General features: G+C 44.7%; 1 protein-coding gene across 1 annotated transcript; it reads left to right on the forward strand.

Annotated features, from left to right (window-relative positions):
* The first annotated feature begins 6,840 nt into the window (after nucleotides 1-6,840).
* On the forward strand, nucleotides 6,841-19,244 carry Rbm22 (RNA binding motif protein 22). The gene is made up of 11 exons (XM_036205305.1): nucleotides 6,841-6,972; nucleotides 7,341-7,394; nucleotides 9,797-9,826; nucleotides 10,408-10,540; nucleotides 11,744-11,844; nucleotides 12,609-12,781; nucleotides 13,441-13,641; nucleotides 15,611-15,775; nucleotides 16,835-16,923; nucleotides 17,087-17,218; nucleotides 18,099-19,244. The coding sequence occupies exons 1-11, from the start codon at nucleotides 6,919-6,921 to the stop codon at nucleotides 18,227-18,229; spliced, it is 1,263 nt and encodes a 420-aa protein (XP_036061198.1). The 5' UTR covers nucleotides 6,841-6,918; the 3' UTR covers nucleotides 18,230-19,244.

Genomic DNA, 19,244 nt, shown 5'->3' on the forward strand with positions numbered 1-19,244 from the left:
TCCAAATGACTGTTCATCATTGAATGAAGCTAGGATAGGAACTCAAACAGAGCAGGATCCTGGAGGCAGGAGCTGATGTAGAGGTCATGGAGGAGCGCTATTTACTGACTTGCCCATGGCTTGCTTGCTCAGCCTGCTTTCTTAGAGAACCCACATCCACCAACCATGCAGTGTTCCCACCCACGAAGAGTTGAGTACTCTCGTGTGAGTCACTAATTAAGAATATGGTCTACAGGCTTGCCTACAGCTTAATCTTATGGAGTAATTTTCTCAATTGAGATTCCCTCTGATGACTTTAGCTTGTGTCGAGTTGACATAAAACTAACCAGCACAATTGTTTGATTTGAGATAGTCTCACTTTGTAAAGCCTGCCTGTTCTGGAGCTCACTATGTTGACCCGGCTGGCCTCAAATTCAGAAATCAGCCTCATCTGCCTTCCAAGTGCTGGGATTAAAGGTGCCACTATGCCCAGGGGTGTGTGTGTGTGTGTGTGTGTGTGTGTTTTCTCCGGCCCCTCCCTTCATTTTCTTATGTGAATTAACTTGATAGAGTAATTCACCAAGCCCTGCTTCATGGAATGTTAGGCCACAGGGAGGGCAGCCCCTGTAGCGGGATCAGCCACACTTTATATCCTATCTACTACCTTCCTTAAGCTGCTAAGCTCCTAGCATGAAGCAGCCCAGTGGTGGGGTTGGACAATAGGATTAACTCCCTAAATTATATATATCCTTAAATCCTATCTAGTACTGTCATTGATCTGCTAAGCTGAGAGAGCCCTGCCCTCTAAAGTCTATAAATACAAGGAATTCCTGTGTTCTGCAGGTTGCTATTGGCTCTGTCCCAGATTCCTGGGCTACCAGTGGCCAGCATTATTAAAGGGTCTGACTGCCCGAAATAATAAATGATAGCAAACGTTACAGCTTCTAAAGTGGCTCCCCATCCAGTGCCCCTTTACCTGCGCTCACTGTTGTTCTTTTCCTCCTGTTGCTGTAGGTGAACTGTTTGTTCCCAGTCTCAAGCCAGCAGCCTCACCTCTTGCCCATTCTAGGACCTCAGTTTATCAGGCCCTCACCTGCACCCTCTCTATCAGCATATGCATATGAGGTCCTATGTAACCTATGGCTCATACCCTCACCACAGTTGGCTCTTCCCTCAAATGTTCCCTGACTGCCCATGTAATGTCCACTGCCTTCTCCAAACACATCCCCTATGTCCCTTCTTTGCTGCATCTCCCCCGGACCCCCATCTCCAGCAAGTCACCAACAGACTACCCACTTGTTCCTTTTCTGCCTTACTATCCCAGAGCCGTTAAGGTAAGGATTATTTTTATACCTGTATTTGCAAAGCCTACAACAAAGTTTGCCAAATAGTAGACATCCCTATCTTGGCTGAATTAATGTAAATGGATGTTCCGCCTGCATGTATGTCCATACAAGTGTGCAGTGCCCATGGAGGCCAGAAGAGGGTGTCAGATACCCTGGAACAGGAGTTTCAGACAGTTGGGAGTTGTCATATGGGTCCTCTAAAAGAGCAGTCAGTGCTCTTTACCACTGAGCCATCTCTCTAGCCCTTTTTGTCATTTTGCATTCTATCAGGTGATGTTTTTACCAAATGTTTTGTGCTTTCTTACGGTGTCTTCTCAATTTAGAATATTCTCTCTCTTTCTGCATGTTAGGATTACTTCTCCCATCTAAATGTAATTTTAGCCAGGCGGTGGTGGCACACAACTTTAGTCCCACACTTGGGAGGCAGAGGCAGGTGGATCTCTGTGAGTTCAAGGCCAGCCTGGTCTACAGAGCAAGTTCTGGGACAGAGACCTTATCTTGAAAAACCAAAATAAATAAATTAATGGTAATTTTAATCCACAATACTGACCTTTCCGAGGCAGGTACATCTTTCTTTCTTGCACTGTGGGGTTTTATATGAATATAGCTCTTCTAATGGGTTGCAAACTCCCTGAGAATCAATTCTAGGTCCGTTGTGTTAGGTCTCAGTGCACATATCCAGAAATGATACACTTGGCTTAGTTCAAGGATTTCTGTCTATTAGATAAAAACCAGCATTCCTCAAGAACTTGTGAAATGGATTCCCTTCCACAAAGGGAATCATCTCCCTTGCCTCTGGCAGAAGGGATATATGGTTCTCCATTGACATACACCTGTGGTTGCATATCCCTCAGTCCCTACTCACACATACCTGTTACGCATCTCAAAGCTTCACTAGCCTCCTGGCCCCTTACACCTCCTCAAGTCCTCCCCACTGCAACATAACAACCCTTATAACCAACAGGACTCCCCCACAGCTTCTGCTGTCTCCTCTGCTGCCCTGGCCCTGGCATGGCCAGCCTGCTTCTTCTTCTCTCAGCTCTGAACTTTTCAAGATGCCTATGGATGTTCTCGCTCTCTCTTATTTACAATATAAACCTTCCCACAAATAATGGAGCGGCCATTTCAGTGGCTTGTTTACTGTGCCCCTCGAATACACATTGGTCATCTGTTTCTTCTACACTCCACTCAAAGGGCAACTAGGGCAAACTCCAACCCACAGGCAATTGCATTTCAGCCGTGCTTCATATATGATCTTCTCTGTAAGCATAAATGCTGTGATTTCAAGAATGCACCAGCAAGGACTGAAGAGATGAGTCGGGAGTTACAAGTCATGGCTGCGTCCAGAAGACCTGTGTTTGATTCCCAGAACCCACATGGCAGTTTACAACCGTCAGGTCCAAATTCTGGCTGTTTGACAAATGTAGGATGGATTTTCTTTGGACCACCAACCAGCTCCCAGTTAAAGACACAGAGACTTATTATTAATTATGAATGTTTGTCCTTAGCTTCGGCTTGTCCCACTAGCTCTTTTAACCTGTTTCTCTTCATCTACATTTTGCCTCAGGTCTTTTACCTTTCTTTCATTCTGTATGTCCTACTTTCCTGCTTCCTCTGAGTCTGGCTGGCTGGTCCCTGGTGTCTCTATTTCTTTCTTTCTCTGAGCCTAAATTCCTCCTCCTACTTACTCTTCCTGCCCAGAAGTCCTGCACATACCTCCTCCCTCTCTATTGGCCATTCAGCTTTTTATTAGACCAATCGGGTGCCTTAGGCAGGCAAGGTAATACAGCAACACATCTGTACATACTTGAACAAATAGTCTGCAACAGACAAAAGCCAGCATTCCTCAGGAACTTGTGAAGCTGGTCCCCTCTACAAAAAGGAGTCATTTCCTTACCACTGGCAGAAGGGACAAATGGCCATCTGAGATGCCTATTAGCACACCAAAGTGCAGGCTGGCCTCCAGGGTCCTTCAGTATCACAAGTTCCTGTTACAGCTTTCAGAGTCTATGCTGGCACCTTGGCTTTTCTCACCCCTTACACCCTAAACTTCTCCAGTTCAAGGGCCTCCCTCCTCTACTTCCCTCAGCTACTCACTATTTCTCCTTAAAAATGTGCTATTGCGGCTATGTGCTCTCTTGCTCTTCTTGCCCCTCTTGGTCCTCTCTTCTATCTGTCTGTCTGTCTTGCTCTCTCCCTCTCTCCTCTCTTGGCCAGGTCCAGTCTAATGACCATTTTCAATTGACACTTTTTCTGTCTGCTCTGGACTCCTCCAGATGCCTCTGGCTGTTCTCGCCCTCACGTCTACAATTAAAACCTGCTTAACCATACCTTGGAGCAGCCACATCTTCAGTATTTACAACAACCGTGTGTAACTCCAGTAGCAAGGGAACGGACACCCTCTTCTGGCTTCCATGGGCACTGCATACACATGGTGCACAACCATACAAGCAGGCAAAACATCCATACACACACACACACACACACACACACACACACACACACACACACAGGTTAAGACCAATATCCATTTCACGCCTAAAAGTCAACACTCTATACTCTCCCTCCCTTAACTCTTGCGTCCTTTCTATCATTGTTCCTGTTTGTGTGCGTGTTTGTTTCATTTTGTTTTGAAGGCATGTTCTTACTATGTATCTCTGGTGGTCCTAGAACTCACTATGTAGACCGGACTGGCCTTGAAAGAGTGTGGACTGCTCTTACAAAGGATCTCAGTTAGATTCCCAGAACCCACTGAGTTGCTCACAACCACCTATAATCCCAGCTACAGGGGGGCCTGATGCCTCTGGCCTCTGTGGGCACCTACCCTCACGGGCACATATCCACACAGAGACACATAACTTGAAATTTTAAGTGAACGTTAAAAAAAATCATAAATTCCTTTTCTATCACTGTGACAAAACACTGCAACCAAGACAACTCATAAAAGAATGTGTTTATTCGGGCCAACAGCTCCAAAGGGCCAGAGTCCACGATGGTGGCGCAAAGGCATGGCAGCAGGAACAGCTGAGAGCTCACACCTCAAGTGCAGGCAGGAGGCCAAGAGTTCAGTAGAGATAGGACGCTTGTGAAGCTTCAAAGCCTGCCCCCTCCCCATGATGCACCTCCTTCCAGGCCACGCCTCTTAATAGTCCCAAACAGTTCAACCGAGGTCTGAGTATTGAAACATACGAACCTATGGAAGCCATTCTCTCTCATTCACACCACCGAATAGAGTGTATAGCAGTGAGGAAACCAACCAAAAGATTAAGGAATTGCTGATGGCCAAATGGGAGCCAACGTGATACCATGTAACTGTAATCCTAAGACTTGAAGAGAACTAACACATTGTGTGCACTCACAAGCTCTAAAATCTCCAGAGGTGGCAAGTTTGAGAGAGTGTTGCTTGGTTTAGGGGGAATATAGCAGGCGTGCTATAGGAGAGACATAAACTTTGCCTCCCTCCCCAAGCTCTCAAAAAACAAACAAACAAACAAAACAAAACAAACAAACAAACAAACAAAACAGAAAGGAGAGCCGCTGGAAAGGAAGAGAAAAATCTGTCTCCCCAGATAAAGGCACATTGCTGCTGAAGGATAGACAGATAGATAGATAGATAGATAGATAGATAGACAGACAGACAGACAGAAGTGTCCCTGTGAAAGACAAGATTCAGTTCTGAGACAACTCTATACCAACACCCTCTGTCCACCACTGTAGGAAGGGCAGAGACTTCCTCCTGCTTTGGGAGACAATGTAGGTTCAATATAAATAAGCCAAAGTGGGATAAGAAACCTAAAGCCAACTAGTACCAACATGGAAGCTAAACACAGAAGATGTCAGGACCAAGTAAAAGAACCGTGTTCTGGATAATTGCCATCTTCACTAGGTTCAGACTGGCTACTCTGAGATCTTTGGTATTTTTCCACAGTAGAGAAATGTCATCTTGGTTAACGGCTATTAAAAAGTTTTAATTATCCTTTTAACTTCTAGGAAATAAGAGCAGTAAATATTCAGAAACTGTTCACTGAGGTGAAATAAATATAAAGGAAGGGAAAAAGGAAAGAAGAAAGGAGAAGAGGAGGAGGAGGAGGAGGAGGAGGAGGAAGGATTACTAAAACCCAGGCACAAAGCCTACTAAACACAAACTGAATTGTAAGAAGGGACAGAACTCCTTTATCTCTGAACTACCAATCTAGCAAACAGGAACATGCTTCAGTTTCTGGAAGCTTGGCAAGGGTACAAAAGGACATCTCTACTGTGCAAACATAAGCTGAAGGATGAAGCATGGGCATTTGAGAAACCAAAGAACAATGACAGAGGATAGGAAAGCCAGGATACACTGACGGGAACCATCAAAACAACACAATCCAGACCCAGTTCAGTTGACTAGGTCGTTCAAACTCTACACCATGGGGCTCAATAGGACATAATCCATCTTAAATCCAGGAGGATCTGTATAGGGACAGAACATAGATCAGTCATTACTGTAGGCTGAATGTGGGGCTCAGTTGACTGCCTTCAAGCACATCAGAACTTTGGGATGATGAAAGTGTATGGTGAATGTATGTTTAAAAAAAAATAATAACTGTACAAGAAAATCTTTGAGCAGTTTGATGATTGATTAGGTCAAATAGTAAAATGATCAGGCCTGGTGGCACAGACCTATAATCCCAGCTACATGGGAGACTGAGAAAAGAATATTACAAATTCAGACAGGGCCTTCCTGGGCTACTGTTCAGGTAGTTCAAGGCCGGAGAGCAACTTAGTGAGACCCAGCCCCGAGATAAATAGAAATATAGATAGGGACATGCCAGTGTATGCCTTTAACCTCAGCACTCAGGAGGCAGAGGAAGGTGGGTCTGTAGTTCCAGGCCAGCCTAGTTGACATAGCAAGTTCAAGACTACATATTGTGACCCACTCTCAAAATATTCGTAGAATGGTTGAGAGTTTACAAACTCGAAAGCGCTGACTTACAGGACCCGTTTCATGCCAAAAGTTAGAAAAACTAATGTCTTTGGATCTGTGGATTCGTCATTTTTTTAGCTACAGGACCTTAAAAGGGGGGAGGGGGGCGATTTAATTCATCTTAATCTCATTTTCCTTTTTTCATAAAAGAGGAATCGACATCTTAGCCATAATGGTAAGGCGGCAACATAAGATAAAGATTTATCTAGCTACATGTGATTTCCTGATAATGAATCCGCTTCTAGCATAAAGAATGCCAAGTGATTCCTTGTCCACAGTAAACTTACTAGACGTTCAGTACTTTTGTGTGCTAAATATAACAACGGAAGGGCTACCGGGAAGATGAGAGGCGCAGGCATCAGCGCCTGGCTGCGACTAACTGCGTTTCGACCCCAGCCTGGGCCGGCGGTCCCCGACCCATCCCTTGATCCGTCGGAAGCCAGGATGCGCGCTGGGCAGCCGGGCGGAAGCGCCGTGGACCGCCGCGCTCTGACGCGAGGCCCCGCCCCGCGGCCGCCCTAGGCGCGCAGATTAGACGTAGCGCGGCGCCCGCCCGCCCGGAGCCTGCCGGGATTGTGGCGGTCGGTCTCCCGAATCGGAAGCCGGCGCTGCCTCGGGACTCCCGATATGGCGACCTCTCTGGGTTCCAACACCTACAACAGGCAGAACTGGGAGGACGCGGTGAGTGCGCGCCGGAGAAGGACGCGGGGGCGGCGAGGCCGGGCGGGATGGGAGACTATGCCCCGGGCTGCGGTGGGATCGGCCGGAGCCGCGCTGCGGCCTAGCTCGGCGGGGCAGCGGGAGGAGAGCCCTCGTGCGGCGGACCAGGGTCCCGGGACTAGCGCTGTCCACCCGGCGACTCCACACTTCCCAGATGCTTTCTTCTTTTCCGCTTGCCGGAAGTGCAGACAGCGCCCCTTCCCGCTCCGCGGCCAGTGCCGGGAGCTGGGGGCTCCTGCCAACCTTGCACCCTTCCCCGCTCCAGAAAGTGACTGAGGGAACAGGGTCTTCGGGACTTGATCTTCAACCAGATTTCCCATTCTCTTCAGGACTTCCCCATACTGTGTCAGACGTGTCTTGGAGAAAACCCTTATATACGAATGGTGAGTGCTTGCCTGTGCGGCGGGAGTGAACTGTACATTATATCGTGGTCCTTGCACGCCGATTGTAAAGTATTTCTCTTGACCATTAGAAGAATTGATGCTCTTTTACTAACCCAAAGTACGGGACAGCTTGCAAGGTGATGCCATGCGTACTTCCTCTCCTAGACACTGAGCAATAATTCTCTAATGTAGGAGCCGTAACATAACAGCTAATACTTGTTGAGAATCTACCTGGAAAGTAGGTCTGTTGACGGGAGAGTATGTGTTTATGTAGTTCTGCTTCCTGGCTCCTAGTCGTGTGCCTTTCAGCCACTGCACCTGGTAGTCTCTCTAGTTTAAGATACACTTTGTTCTTTTCAAAAAGGGTTTAAAAAAAAAAAAAGAGTCAGCATTATTATCTTAGGATTATATGTTGTGATCAGCCTCAGAGATGCTATAACTGGATGGTTTATGGGAACAGAATGTTGGATATATACAGTGCATCAGCACAGGAGAGGCCAGAGCAGTTACCTTCTGAGCAAACTGTAGAAACTTGCCTCTGGCTTCATCCTACTTGATTTGGGCACTGGGGAAACCATTAGGAATTTTGGGTTTAACACCAAAAGAATTTGATATTCAACCTGTCAGTTTACACATATGAGAGATCAAGTTGCATGTCCATGTTCTAATGTAAAATCATAGTTCTTATATTGACTCTATTTTTTTTTTTATTGATAGACATAATTGGTTGTAAAACAAAGATTCCTAAACTGGCCATGAATGGTGATTCTTGCCTTTGATCCTAGCCTTTAGGCAAGTGGATCTCTGTGAGTTCAAGGCCTTCAGGTCTGCAAATCAAGTTCCAGGCTATTCAGGGCTATGTATTGAGACCTTGTCTTTTTCCTAAAGCACATAGATACCATTCTCCCCCACTGTCTACTTCCTTCAAACCAGTGGCCTAGAGAACTATGCTGGAAAAGAAAGCTGCCAACCAGAGTTCAGGAGTAGATGCTTTGGAAAGCCATTCCAGCTTCAAGTGCCACCATCTCCAGGCTTGGTTCTCCTCAATCCTCTGCTTGATGGCCAGCCCCACCAAGCACATAAGGTCTACCAGCCAGGTGGTTGGATCGATGTTTAAACCAGTTTTCTCAAAGATTAGTCAAAGGGAAATGAGCTGGAAATTGGAAGTTTTTACTTAGAAAACAAAATAGCCACCTCCCAGAGCTGATTCATTTTTAATTTTTAGGTTAGTATACAAAGTAATGGGTTTCATTTTGTCATTTTTTCATACGTTTGTTTTTCATAATTCCCTCTTCCACTGCCCTCCACCTTTCTTCCTGCCCCTTACTGGCTAGTTTTCTGCCTTCCCTCAGTTTACCCTTCTTTCTTTTTTGGGGGGGTAGGGGTGGGATGTTCGAGACAGGGTTTCTCTGTGTAGCCCTGGCTGCCCTGGAACTCACTCTGTAGACCAGGCTGGCCTCGAATTCACAGAGATTCTCCTGCCCCTGCCTCCCAAGTGCTGGGATTAAAGTCTTTTGTCACCATGCCCAGCTGCTTCTTTGCAATATCTGTTTTATTATCCAGCCTCCAAACACACACTCTCACTCTCTCTCTCTCTCTCTCTCTCTCTCTCTCTCTCTCTCTCTCTCTTCCCTTTCTAGGTTCATGATCTACACATACACAAGAACCGTTTGAAATCTAGGTTCCATGTATAAGAGAAAACATACCATGTTTCCATTAGAAATTTTAGTTCTTGAGAGGCGAGGCAGAAGTAAATGTAAGAGTTGTAGCTCCAAAGACACTGACTTGTTATTAGTTCCATGGACTCTTAGGAGAATATGACTTTGTTGGTATATCTGTCTTAATTTCACTTCTCTTATAAAATACCCTGACAAAAACAACTGGGGGTGGGGTATTTGCCTTACAGTCGATCATTGTGGGGCAGTCAGGGCAACAGGAACTTGAAGCAGCTGGTCACATCACATTCAAGTCAAGAGCAGAGAATGAATGCATACGTGCATGCTAGTGCTGAACCCCTTCTTCACTTACAGGTTCCAGGGTCCAAACTCTGGGAATGGTGCAGCCCACAATCAGCCTGGATCTTCCACATCAACTAAAGAAAGCAAGACAAACCCCCATAGACATGCCCACAGGCTGATATGGGCTACACAATCCATCATCAGGACTCTCTTCCCTGCTCATTCTAGGTTACGTCAAGTTGATGATTAGATTTAACCTTCCAGAATCCCTTATCGTACCCCAACTAAAGGATGACTTAGGTTTGGTTTGATTAGCTTTATTCACAATGCCAGGGATCTCCAGACACATATCATGTTTTGTACATGGGGGGTAAAAAACAGATACCTGGGTTAGTTTTGTTTGTCTGTTTTCTCTGCTGTAATTCCAGTTCTTTTCTATTTCAGACCAAAGAAAAGTATGGAAAAGAATGCAAAGTAAGTATGTCTATTAAGAAGTAACTATTCCATTTCCTTGATCCCTTTTCTTCCCTTTATTCTACCAAAGTGGCTTTGCACTTATTAACTTTTGAGGTCCTTCAGGCAGAGTTCATGTGTCATTGATATATTCAGTGGCTGACAACTAGTATCAGAAATAAGGAAAGGACCCTTTTAACGTAGATTCATGAACAGGTGTCTGAATCTGCACTGGTGACCGTGAGTTTGTGTCCCAGGTGTTGTGTGACTACTACACAGAAGCATTTCAGCTGAAGAGGGCTTGGGGCTGTCACAGCACTCTCAGAGAGAGAATATTTCCTGCTTCACTTTCCCTGTTCCCCACCAAAAAGAGAGTCAGATTCTTAATGTTTGCCGCTAGGTGGGAGGACTTTGACTTTCTGGATATTTATTTCTGTACTTTGTGAGCTTTTTAACTGCTAGAAAAGAGAAAGTAAATGGAGTTGAGGGCTAGCTGGCATAGAGATTAGGTGGTTGCTAAGGTCAACTCTCCATACTTAGTAAATCTGGATTGAGTCCAGGTCAGGACCATTAACATTCTATGGTTCTTGATGTGTGTTCAGATCTGTGCCAGACCATTCACAGTGTTTCGCTGGTGCCCTGGGGTCCGCATGCGCTTCAAGAAGACTGAAGTGTGCCAGACCTGCAGTAAATTGAAGAATGTTTGTCAGACCTGCCTCTTAGACCTAGAGTATGGTATGTTTGCCACATCCGCTAGACCTGGAAGTACACAAGTGCCCTAAACAAGGCCCTAAACAACCAGCTTGCTGCCTCCTACTTTTCCCCATCTCTGGTTCTGATCCCGCTGTAGAATGTCTACCTTGATCTGCTTTTCCCAGGCCTAAACTCACAATTAGGCTTCTGTGGAGTCCTTCTGAACAATAGGAACTTCAGGAGCCATTGGGGCGGAATCAGAACTGGCCTACATCTCCGTCTCTAGGCAGTTGGGGTCAAGGGCGTTGCTCCTATGATAGGCTAGCTCTTTGCCTAGGTCTTTTTCTTGATCTAAAACTTTCCTCACAGTCCCAACCAGAATTTCCTGAGCTAATTATGCTCTGGACATTTGTTTCAACCATACTATGTTAGGACCAGGTATCCCTACTATTTCAAAACATTTGCTTTTGGGATTTTTTTTTTTTTTAATGTAAATGACACTTTCCTTTTCAAAAAAAGTAGTCTACCAGCAAGGGAAAGTGTTTGTGTACATGTGTGCACATGCATGTATGCTTATGTTTATGTGTGCTAATCAATTCTGGCTGTATATTGTTTAATATTAATTCCTGTTTGTTGGGAGCATTCAGGCCTGGAGTGCAGTGACCCCTTAACATAACTGGCTATCCATAGGACCTTCAAGACCCATCTAACAATAAACCATTGTGTTATGTGTATTTGAAATACATTTGTTAAAGCTAGATACATTATTAACTTAATTTGCCATGGCTAAAGTCTATTCTTTGAAGTGATTTTGTAAAACATTCACCTCACCAAATTCCATGACAGCATAGGAATTTGGACAGTTTCTTAGGATGCTCTGTAGCAGTTGTTAGCTTGATGGTGCTAAACAGTTTGATTTAAAATATTGTAAACTGTCAACCATTTTAAAAATTAAATTGTTTTTAATTATGTGTATATATGGGGTGTACATGTGAGTGCAGGGCAGAGTCCAGTAAAGGGTGTCATCTTCTGACACTGGAGTTACAGTGAGCCACCCTGCATGTTAGAAGGAACTCTACTTGGCCCTCTGCAAGAACAGTATGTACTCTTAACCACTGGACCATCTCTAGCCCCCCACCAAGTAGGAAAGAGAAGGGAAGGACGATATTGTAGTTTATGTACATATTCAGTATGAATGTGTTTTCAAATCTATATGATGTGTTTTCCTCCATTTCTTTGTACCAGGCCTACCCATCCAAGTTCGCGATGCAGGATTGTCATTTAAAGATGACATGCCCAAATCAGATGTCAACAAAGAATATTACACACAAAATATGGAAAGAGAAGTATGTTTTTTATTTTAATTTAAATCTAATTGTATCACTTCCTCTCTCCAACCCCTCCTGTGTATTCTTCCTCTAATCCCTTCCAACACCCCTATTGATGGATGGCCTATTGATTATTATTGGTTTTGCGTGTGTGAGTGTGTGCGCATGTGCAAACATATAAATACAACCTGCTGAGTCCATTTGATGTGGCTCATATGTATATGATTTCAAGGCTGACCACTTTGTATTGGACAACTAGTTAAGGAGCTCACCCTCCGAAGACTAATTCTCCACCAGCAGTCACTAGTTGCCTGTAGTTCTTTGTCTAGGAGTGGGACCCTGAGATTTCCCCTTTTTGAATTAGTATATCTAGAATTTTTTTTTCAGACAGGGTTTGTCTGTAGCTCTGTCTGTCCTAGAACTCACTCTGTAAACCAGGGTGGCCTTGAACACAGAGAAAGCCTGCCTCTTCCCAAGTACTGGGGTAAAAGCCACATGCCACCACACCCTCAAGTTAGTATGTCTGTTGTTCATGTCTTTATTTAGGCAGCTGTATTGTTGGGATATCATGGTGTAGCTTCCCTGTCATTCCTAGGAAGTACAATCTCCCACCAGACTTCCTGGTCCTCTGGCCACTTTCTTGATGTTGTTGTTTATCTGGGGCGATACATTGTTTATTGTGGTGCTGAGAATTGAATCCAGGACCTTGTAATTGATGTGGTTTTGTATTTGATAAAAGTCCTAATGAATTGACAACCAATAAAATTGTCCTCTTTGTACAGATTTCTAACTCTGATGGAACACGACCAGTTGGCATGCTGGGGAAAGCTACATCCACCAGTGACATGCTGCTCAAATTGGCCCGGACCACACCGTACTACAAAAGGAATCGGCCCCACATTTGTTCCTTCTGGGTGAAAGGAGAGTGTAAGAGAGGAGAGGAGTGTCCCTACAGGTAAGAGCTGAGCCTTACTTTCTGTATTTGCTTTCAGACAACTGATTAGTGGGAGACTCTAGCTTAAACTCATGCTTTAGCATCTAAAGCTCTACGGTCTGTTTGCATGTAGAGTATCTCGTGCAATAAAACTTACATTTATAGGAGCCTAGCTAAATTATGTTTTCTACTTAACAACTGCAAGAAACTGAACTGCTATATCATATAATATACATGATGACTGGAGTTTCTAAGATAATTTAGTATCATCATTTAAATGGTTTGAATAGCAACATATAGTTGAAGTCAAAATAAGACCAGACTTCTGCAGGCTACTTTTGTTGCAACCAAGACTGCTAAGCATCAGAATTAGGGGTTCCAGCTAATGATTTGTCAATTGTAACATGCACCCCCCCCCAAATTTATGCCCTTTTTCTGAGGTGAAATCCATAGCTTTAATCAGATTCTATTCCAGCAGTATAAATGGATTACTTAGCCAATCGGGAAGTCTTTACGTGGTATAGTAATCCCTTGGCATTTGCTCTATTTAGTAACAGTATTTTTGTGTGGATGTGGTTTCTAGTCTGAAAAGGCATTTGAGGACTTTGTCAGGTAGCTACTGCAGAGTGATCATTTTTCCCTTCGTTTCACTTTGTGCTGTTTTCATTGGTGAATCTTAGACACGAGAAGCCCACCGATCCAGATGACCCCCTTGCTGATCAGAATATAAAAGACCGGTACTATGGAATTAATGACCCTGTAGCCGATAAGCTTCTAAAGCGAGCTTCAACCATGCCTCGTCTAGACCCACCAGAGGATAAGACCATTACCACACTATATGTGGGTGGTCTGGGAGACACCATTACTGAAACAGATCTCAGGTTTGTGGGCGTCATTTCAAAGCTCTCTTTGCTTTTAACTGCGTTGGAATAGTTTGCAAAAAACACCACCAAGCATGATAATTCTAAATCAAGTTCATTTTTTTTAGCCAAACTATCATTGATACAAATGCTGACTGAAAATTTTATAAAACTTTTTTTTTGGAGCTGAGGATTGAACCCAGGACCTTGCACTTGCTAGGCAAGTGCTCTACCACTGAGCTAAATCCCCAACCCCTATAAAACTTTTTTATGATGCCAGTGTAGCTGCATTTCTCATGAGTGCTTTTTCATGTTTGCATCAGAAAATAAAATATGGGCCTAGTGGTCAACTTGGAATTTTTTAATTACCGTGTATGTGTGTGATCTATGTGTAGGTATGTGTAGGCTTGTGCAGGTGGCTGCGAGTACCCAAAGTGGCGTTAGAGCTCCTAGAGCTGGAGGTCCAGGCAGTGAGCTGCTCGACGTGGGTACTAGAAGTCAAACTTGGTCCTTTGCAAGGGCAGCGTGTGCTCTTAACCTCTGAGTCATCTCTCCAGCCTCTAGTTTGAATTGTTTTTGGGGGTTGTTTGTTTTGTTTTGTTTTTCAACACAGAGTTTCTCTGTAGTTTTGGTGCCTGTCCTGGATTTATTTTGCTTTATAGACCAGGCTGGCCTCGACCTCACAGAGATCCACCTGCCTCTGCCTCCTGAGAGCTGGGATTAAAGGTGTGCACCACCAATGCCTGGCCTAGTTTGAATTCTACACACACACACATACATATACATATCTGATTATTTATGGAGGGTAGCAAGCCCTGTAACTCTAAAACTTTTTGGTTTAAATTAGTGATTTTTTAGCAGAGATTCTCATTTAATTTGTATTTCTGGCTTATTCTGTGCTTGACTAGATGAGATATCTCTCCCAATGAGATGAAGTGGAGAAGAAACTCCTGCCCTTGGTAGCCTGTCTCCATCAGACCCCATCTCATTGAGCTAGTGATCTCCAGGGGCCAGCTAGCTTTTTATTAAAGGGCCAGAGAAAATACTTTGGGCTCTATGGAACATATGCGATCTCTTCTGAATAGTGCTCCCTTTTTTGTTTGTTTTGGGGTTTTGATACAGAGTTTCCTACAGCTCAGGCTAGCCTGGAGAACTCAGATGACCTTAACGCCTGACCTGCTTGCTTCCCCTCCTGGGTACTACAATGATAGGTGTTAGCCATGAGGCCTGACTTGTCGTGTTTATTTGTCTATTCGTTTATTTATTTGTTTTTGTTGTTTTGAGAAAGGGTCTTGTCATGTAGCTTAGACTGGCCTGAAACTCAGCCCACTCTCTAGTACTAGGGTCTGTGCATGGGCCACCACGTCTTGCTTTCTCCTTTGTCTTCCACTTTCTTCCTTCTCTTCAGTTTTAAACCTTTTTTATTTCATTCATTATTTTGTATTTATTTATTTTTTCAGTGCTAGGAATTGAACTGAGGGCTTCACACATCCCAGACAAGTATTCTCTGCCATTGAGCCACACAGTCCTCTTAAACATTCTTGACTATGGCTGGGCATGGTAGCATTTGCTTGCAGTCCCAGCTGAGGCAGGAAGATCACCTGACCCTGTAACTTCAGAATTAACCTGTATAACGTAACAAGACTCGATCTCAAATGAAAACAGTCTTGGCTCATGGACCATAAGAGCTGTAGTTTGCTGGTGCCTTATACTAGGGGTAAGAAAGTATGGCTCTTGAGTTACCAAGTAAAGCACTCCTCCCCCACAAGAAAAATCTAGAGGCACATGAGAACTCTTCTTAAGTTTCCTTTTATCTCCAATAAGTAGCACCTACATTAGGGCCAGGTACGAGGAAAACCAAGACAGGCATATGTCCATGGGGCCACCTGTCTAGTGGTGGCTCAGAACATTCTAAGTTCGTAACCCATTTCCATTTTCCAAGGCATCATCTGGGTTGCTAACCTGTTTTCCTTGGCCTGTGTTCCTTCAGAAATCACTTCTACCAGTTCGGAGAGATCCGCACAATCACAGTTGTGCAGAGGCAGCAGTGTGCCTTCATCCAGTTTGCCACCAGGCAGGCTGCTGAGGTGGCTGCAGAGAAGTCCTTTAACAAGCTGATCGTGAATGGCCGCAGACTCAATGTCAAATGGGGAAGGTATGAAAGACTGTTCCAAACTGTGTTCTTCCGGAGACTGAAAGCCTTGCGGAAACAGCTTTGTTGGGGCCTTTAAAAATCCCTAGACGATCCTTCTCTAGTATTTTCATTTTAATGACTATGTGTGTGGATGTTTTGCGTACATGGGTATCAGTGCACCACTTGTGTGCTTGGTGCCAGAAGAGGGTGTTGGATCCCCTGGGACTGGAGTTACAGATTGTGATGAGCCACCACATGGGTGCTGGGAACTGAGCCAGTGTCCTCTGACAGGGTGCCCAGTGCTCTTAACAGCAGAGCCATCCCTCCAGCCCTTCTTTAGCATTTGGCTGCTGTGGCTGTTGAAAGCGTCTTACCTTTAGAACTGTGTTCACGGTCCTGCTGTAATCACCTGCTCCTCTGAAGGTCTTTATGTTTTACAGCCACTATGAAGCAAGCACAATGCCAGGATGCCAGAGGGGATGTTGAGGGTTTTGATGGCATTAGACCTGGATTCTCCCCTCAGGCTGAGTGCTGGGGAAGTGGGGGAAGGGATAGACAGAAGAATATCTGTTTTGAGTTTGAAATTGACTGCATAAGAGAGAGAAATAAAATTCCCCAAACTTTGAAGGGGATTCTGTGTCCTTCTTGGAAGCAGAGAGGAGGCTGACAGCAGCTCCCTTGGTGGAATGCTCTCTCTCTGCCGAGCACTGGCTGCACACATGGATGTGGTCTTCTCTAGTGATGACGGTGGTTTGGGTTTGGATTTTTTGAGACAGGATCTCTCTATGTAGACCAGGCTGTCCTGGAACTCCTAGAGATCTGCCTGCCTCTATCTCCAGGTGCTAGGTAGGATTAAAGGCGAGGGCCACCACACCTGGCCAATGACAGTAGTTTTGAATCCAGCCTTTCCACCATCAAAAACCTTGCTTTTAACCACTCTACACTCTGTCATCTGTGGGAGAAGAAGGTTTGCTAAAAAGGGCAGGAGTGATGGAACTCCATTTTCCTGGGGAATGAGTTAAGCAGTAGTGTGAAAGAAAGCCAGCAGGGTGCTGATGTCCTGTGCATGTATGTCTCCAGATCCCAAGCAGCCAGAGGGAAAGAAAAGGAGAAGGACGGAACCACAGACTCTGGGATCAAGCTAGAGCCTGTACCAGGACTTCCTGGAGGTGAGTGTGGACTTCTTGCTGATGGAAACTCAGTCAGCTGGGGTTTCTCTGTTAGGAGAGACTAGGCTTGACTCTGTCAGCTATGCAGCAAACTCAGGACATAAACAGTGGAAATGTGGTATTGATTGTCTTCCCTTTTAAGTGTCTGCTCTTTCCTCTCCAGCTCTACCTCCTCCTCCTGCAGCAGAAGAGGAGGCATCTGCCAACTATTTCAACCTGCCCCCAAGTGGCCCTCCAGCAGTGGTGAACATTGCCCTGCCCCCCCCCCCTGGGATCGCCCCACCCCCACCCCCAGGTAACTGCCTTCTTCCTTTCTGACCCAAAGAAGTTCTTGTAAAAGTCCTGCACCTGAGTTGAGTCTGAGGCAGCTAGGTCCTTTGTGCTTGCTCTATAGAAGTCTCCGGGCAAAACTGGTAGGTGGAGAGTCCTGATTCTTTCCTCTTCTTCTGGACTCGTAGGAGAGGAAAGGCACCACTCTATAAATCTGAGCATAGGTACCATGGGTAGGAGTTACTGCGTGACGGCCATCTGCCACCAGTCTGTTCCTCATTGTAAATTTTGTCCTTGCTGTCCACAGCAAGATGTGGGCCTTGTATTAGGATGGGAATCAGTAAACTACTGCTTCTGTTAGAAAAGCTTGCTACAAAGAGACTGTCATGTGAACATGGGCTCACATTCTTAATCCTGTTAGTGGCCACTAATAAACAGTTGAAGCAGTGGCACTCCGTGAGAATGTCCATGACATTGTGAATAATGTAGGAAACAAAACAAAATAATGTTTTGATGGTGGGCCTATATGTTTGAAGAAAGTTTTTCCATTCTGGAATCGAGCATTGAGGCTAGTGATGGCAGATAGGATCTTGACATCAGCCTGGTGTCTTTCTGGTCTCCCACATCCTGATTGACTCCTGTCTGGTAGGATTTGCAATGTTTGATTAGTAGCAGACAGCTGGGTGTGACATGCTAACAGGTGCATGAGTCTGAAAGTTTTTGGGCTGAGAGGAAAAAACCAAGGAATATAGGTAGATATTTCTAAGCAGGTCTTGTGCACTGACATTTACTTAACATTATGTCAGCCTTGATTTATGTGTAGGTGGTTTTGATCTTAGAAAGATTCACAGGTTTGGAAGGTTGTCAAGGGAACTGCAAGCCTAATTTTTTCTCTTCCACATCAGGTTTTGGACCACATATGTTCCACCCAATGGGACCGCCTCCACCTTTCATGAGGGCTCCAGGACCAATCCACTACCCTTCTCAGGACCCTCAGAGAATGGGAGCTCATGCTGGAAAGCACAGCAGCGCCTAGCACAGCATCACCACTCCGGGGCTCTGAGGAAGGAAGGGCGCTCTGAAATCCCAGTAAATGAATCCTGGGATAAGTATAATTGTCCTTGCTTTGTAGTTTCCATGGTAGCTGAATGTGTTCAGATGTGGGCAGCCAGAGAACACAGCTATGCTTCCCCACATGTATCAGAGGATCAGTGGGCCCAAAACAAGCTGCCGTGAACACAGCTGCTTACCACTCTAGCAGTACTAAGACAGCCTTATGTGTGTTCCTTTTCCACTTAGTGGGGAACGTACACATGGGTGAATCGGAATAACTAATGGAGTTACTATCCCAATATGTTCATTTTGTATCATTTTGGGCGGGAGGCAAAAATTGACCTGCGATTTGGAAAAAAAACTTTTGACCATTTTTATGTCTATTTGGTATTTTCTTTTATATCATCTAAAAAAAATTTAGTACTAATCATTGTAGTGTCGTAAATGTGATTTAACCAATTTGAAGTCACACCTTCAGAGACAAGCAGAGACCAGAACCCAGCACAGCCGATATTTTCTTTGCTTTGAAAACTTCATGTTACTAAAGGAGTCAACTGATAATTTTACTTCTCCATGCTGTCAGAAAAAGACAAAAGTGAAAACTTGCTTTTTATTCCTATTGGGTGGAAACCCAAATTTTATGGCACTGCATATCATTGATGAAACCTGGTACCTGAGATGAGATGGTTTGAAAGAACTTCCTGTGAAACACTTTAATAAACTGAAAGGAAGAGCCTTGGAGTGTGTTTGCCTCGAGACTGTCCACCTGCAGCTGGAACTTGGATCCTCAGCGTTCACCCGTGTGTCTTCAGCGGCTCACCATTCGCTGCCTCTGGGCAGGAGACTGTTCAGTCTTAGGATGTTTGGATTTAACTCAATTGTAGATGGTAAGGGAAATTTGATGTTGTATTGTATTTTTTGTTTTTAAATAATTAAAACGGGTCAATTTTCCAAATGTTCTTGGATTTCTGTTTCTTTTACCCTTTGATGTTGAATTT

This window comes from Onychomys torridus, chromosome 13 (genome assembly GCF_903995425.1).
Source record: "Onychomys torridus chromosome 13, mOncTor1.1, whole genome shotgun sequence".
Classification (NCBI taxonomy): Eukaryota; Metazoa; Chordata; class Mammalia; order Rodentia; family Cricetidae; genus Onychomys; species Onychomys torridus.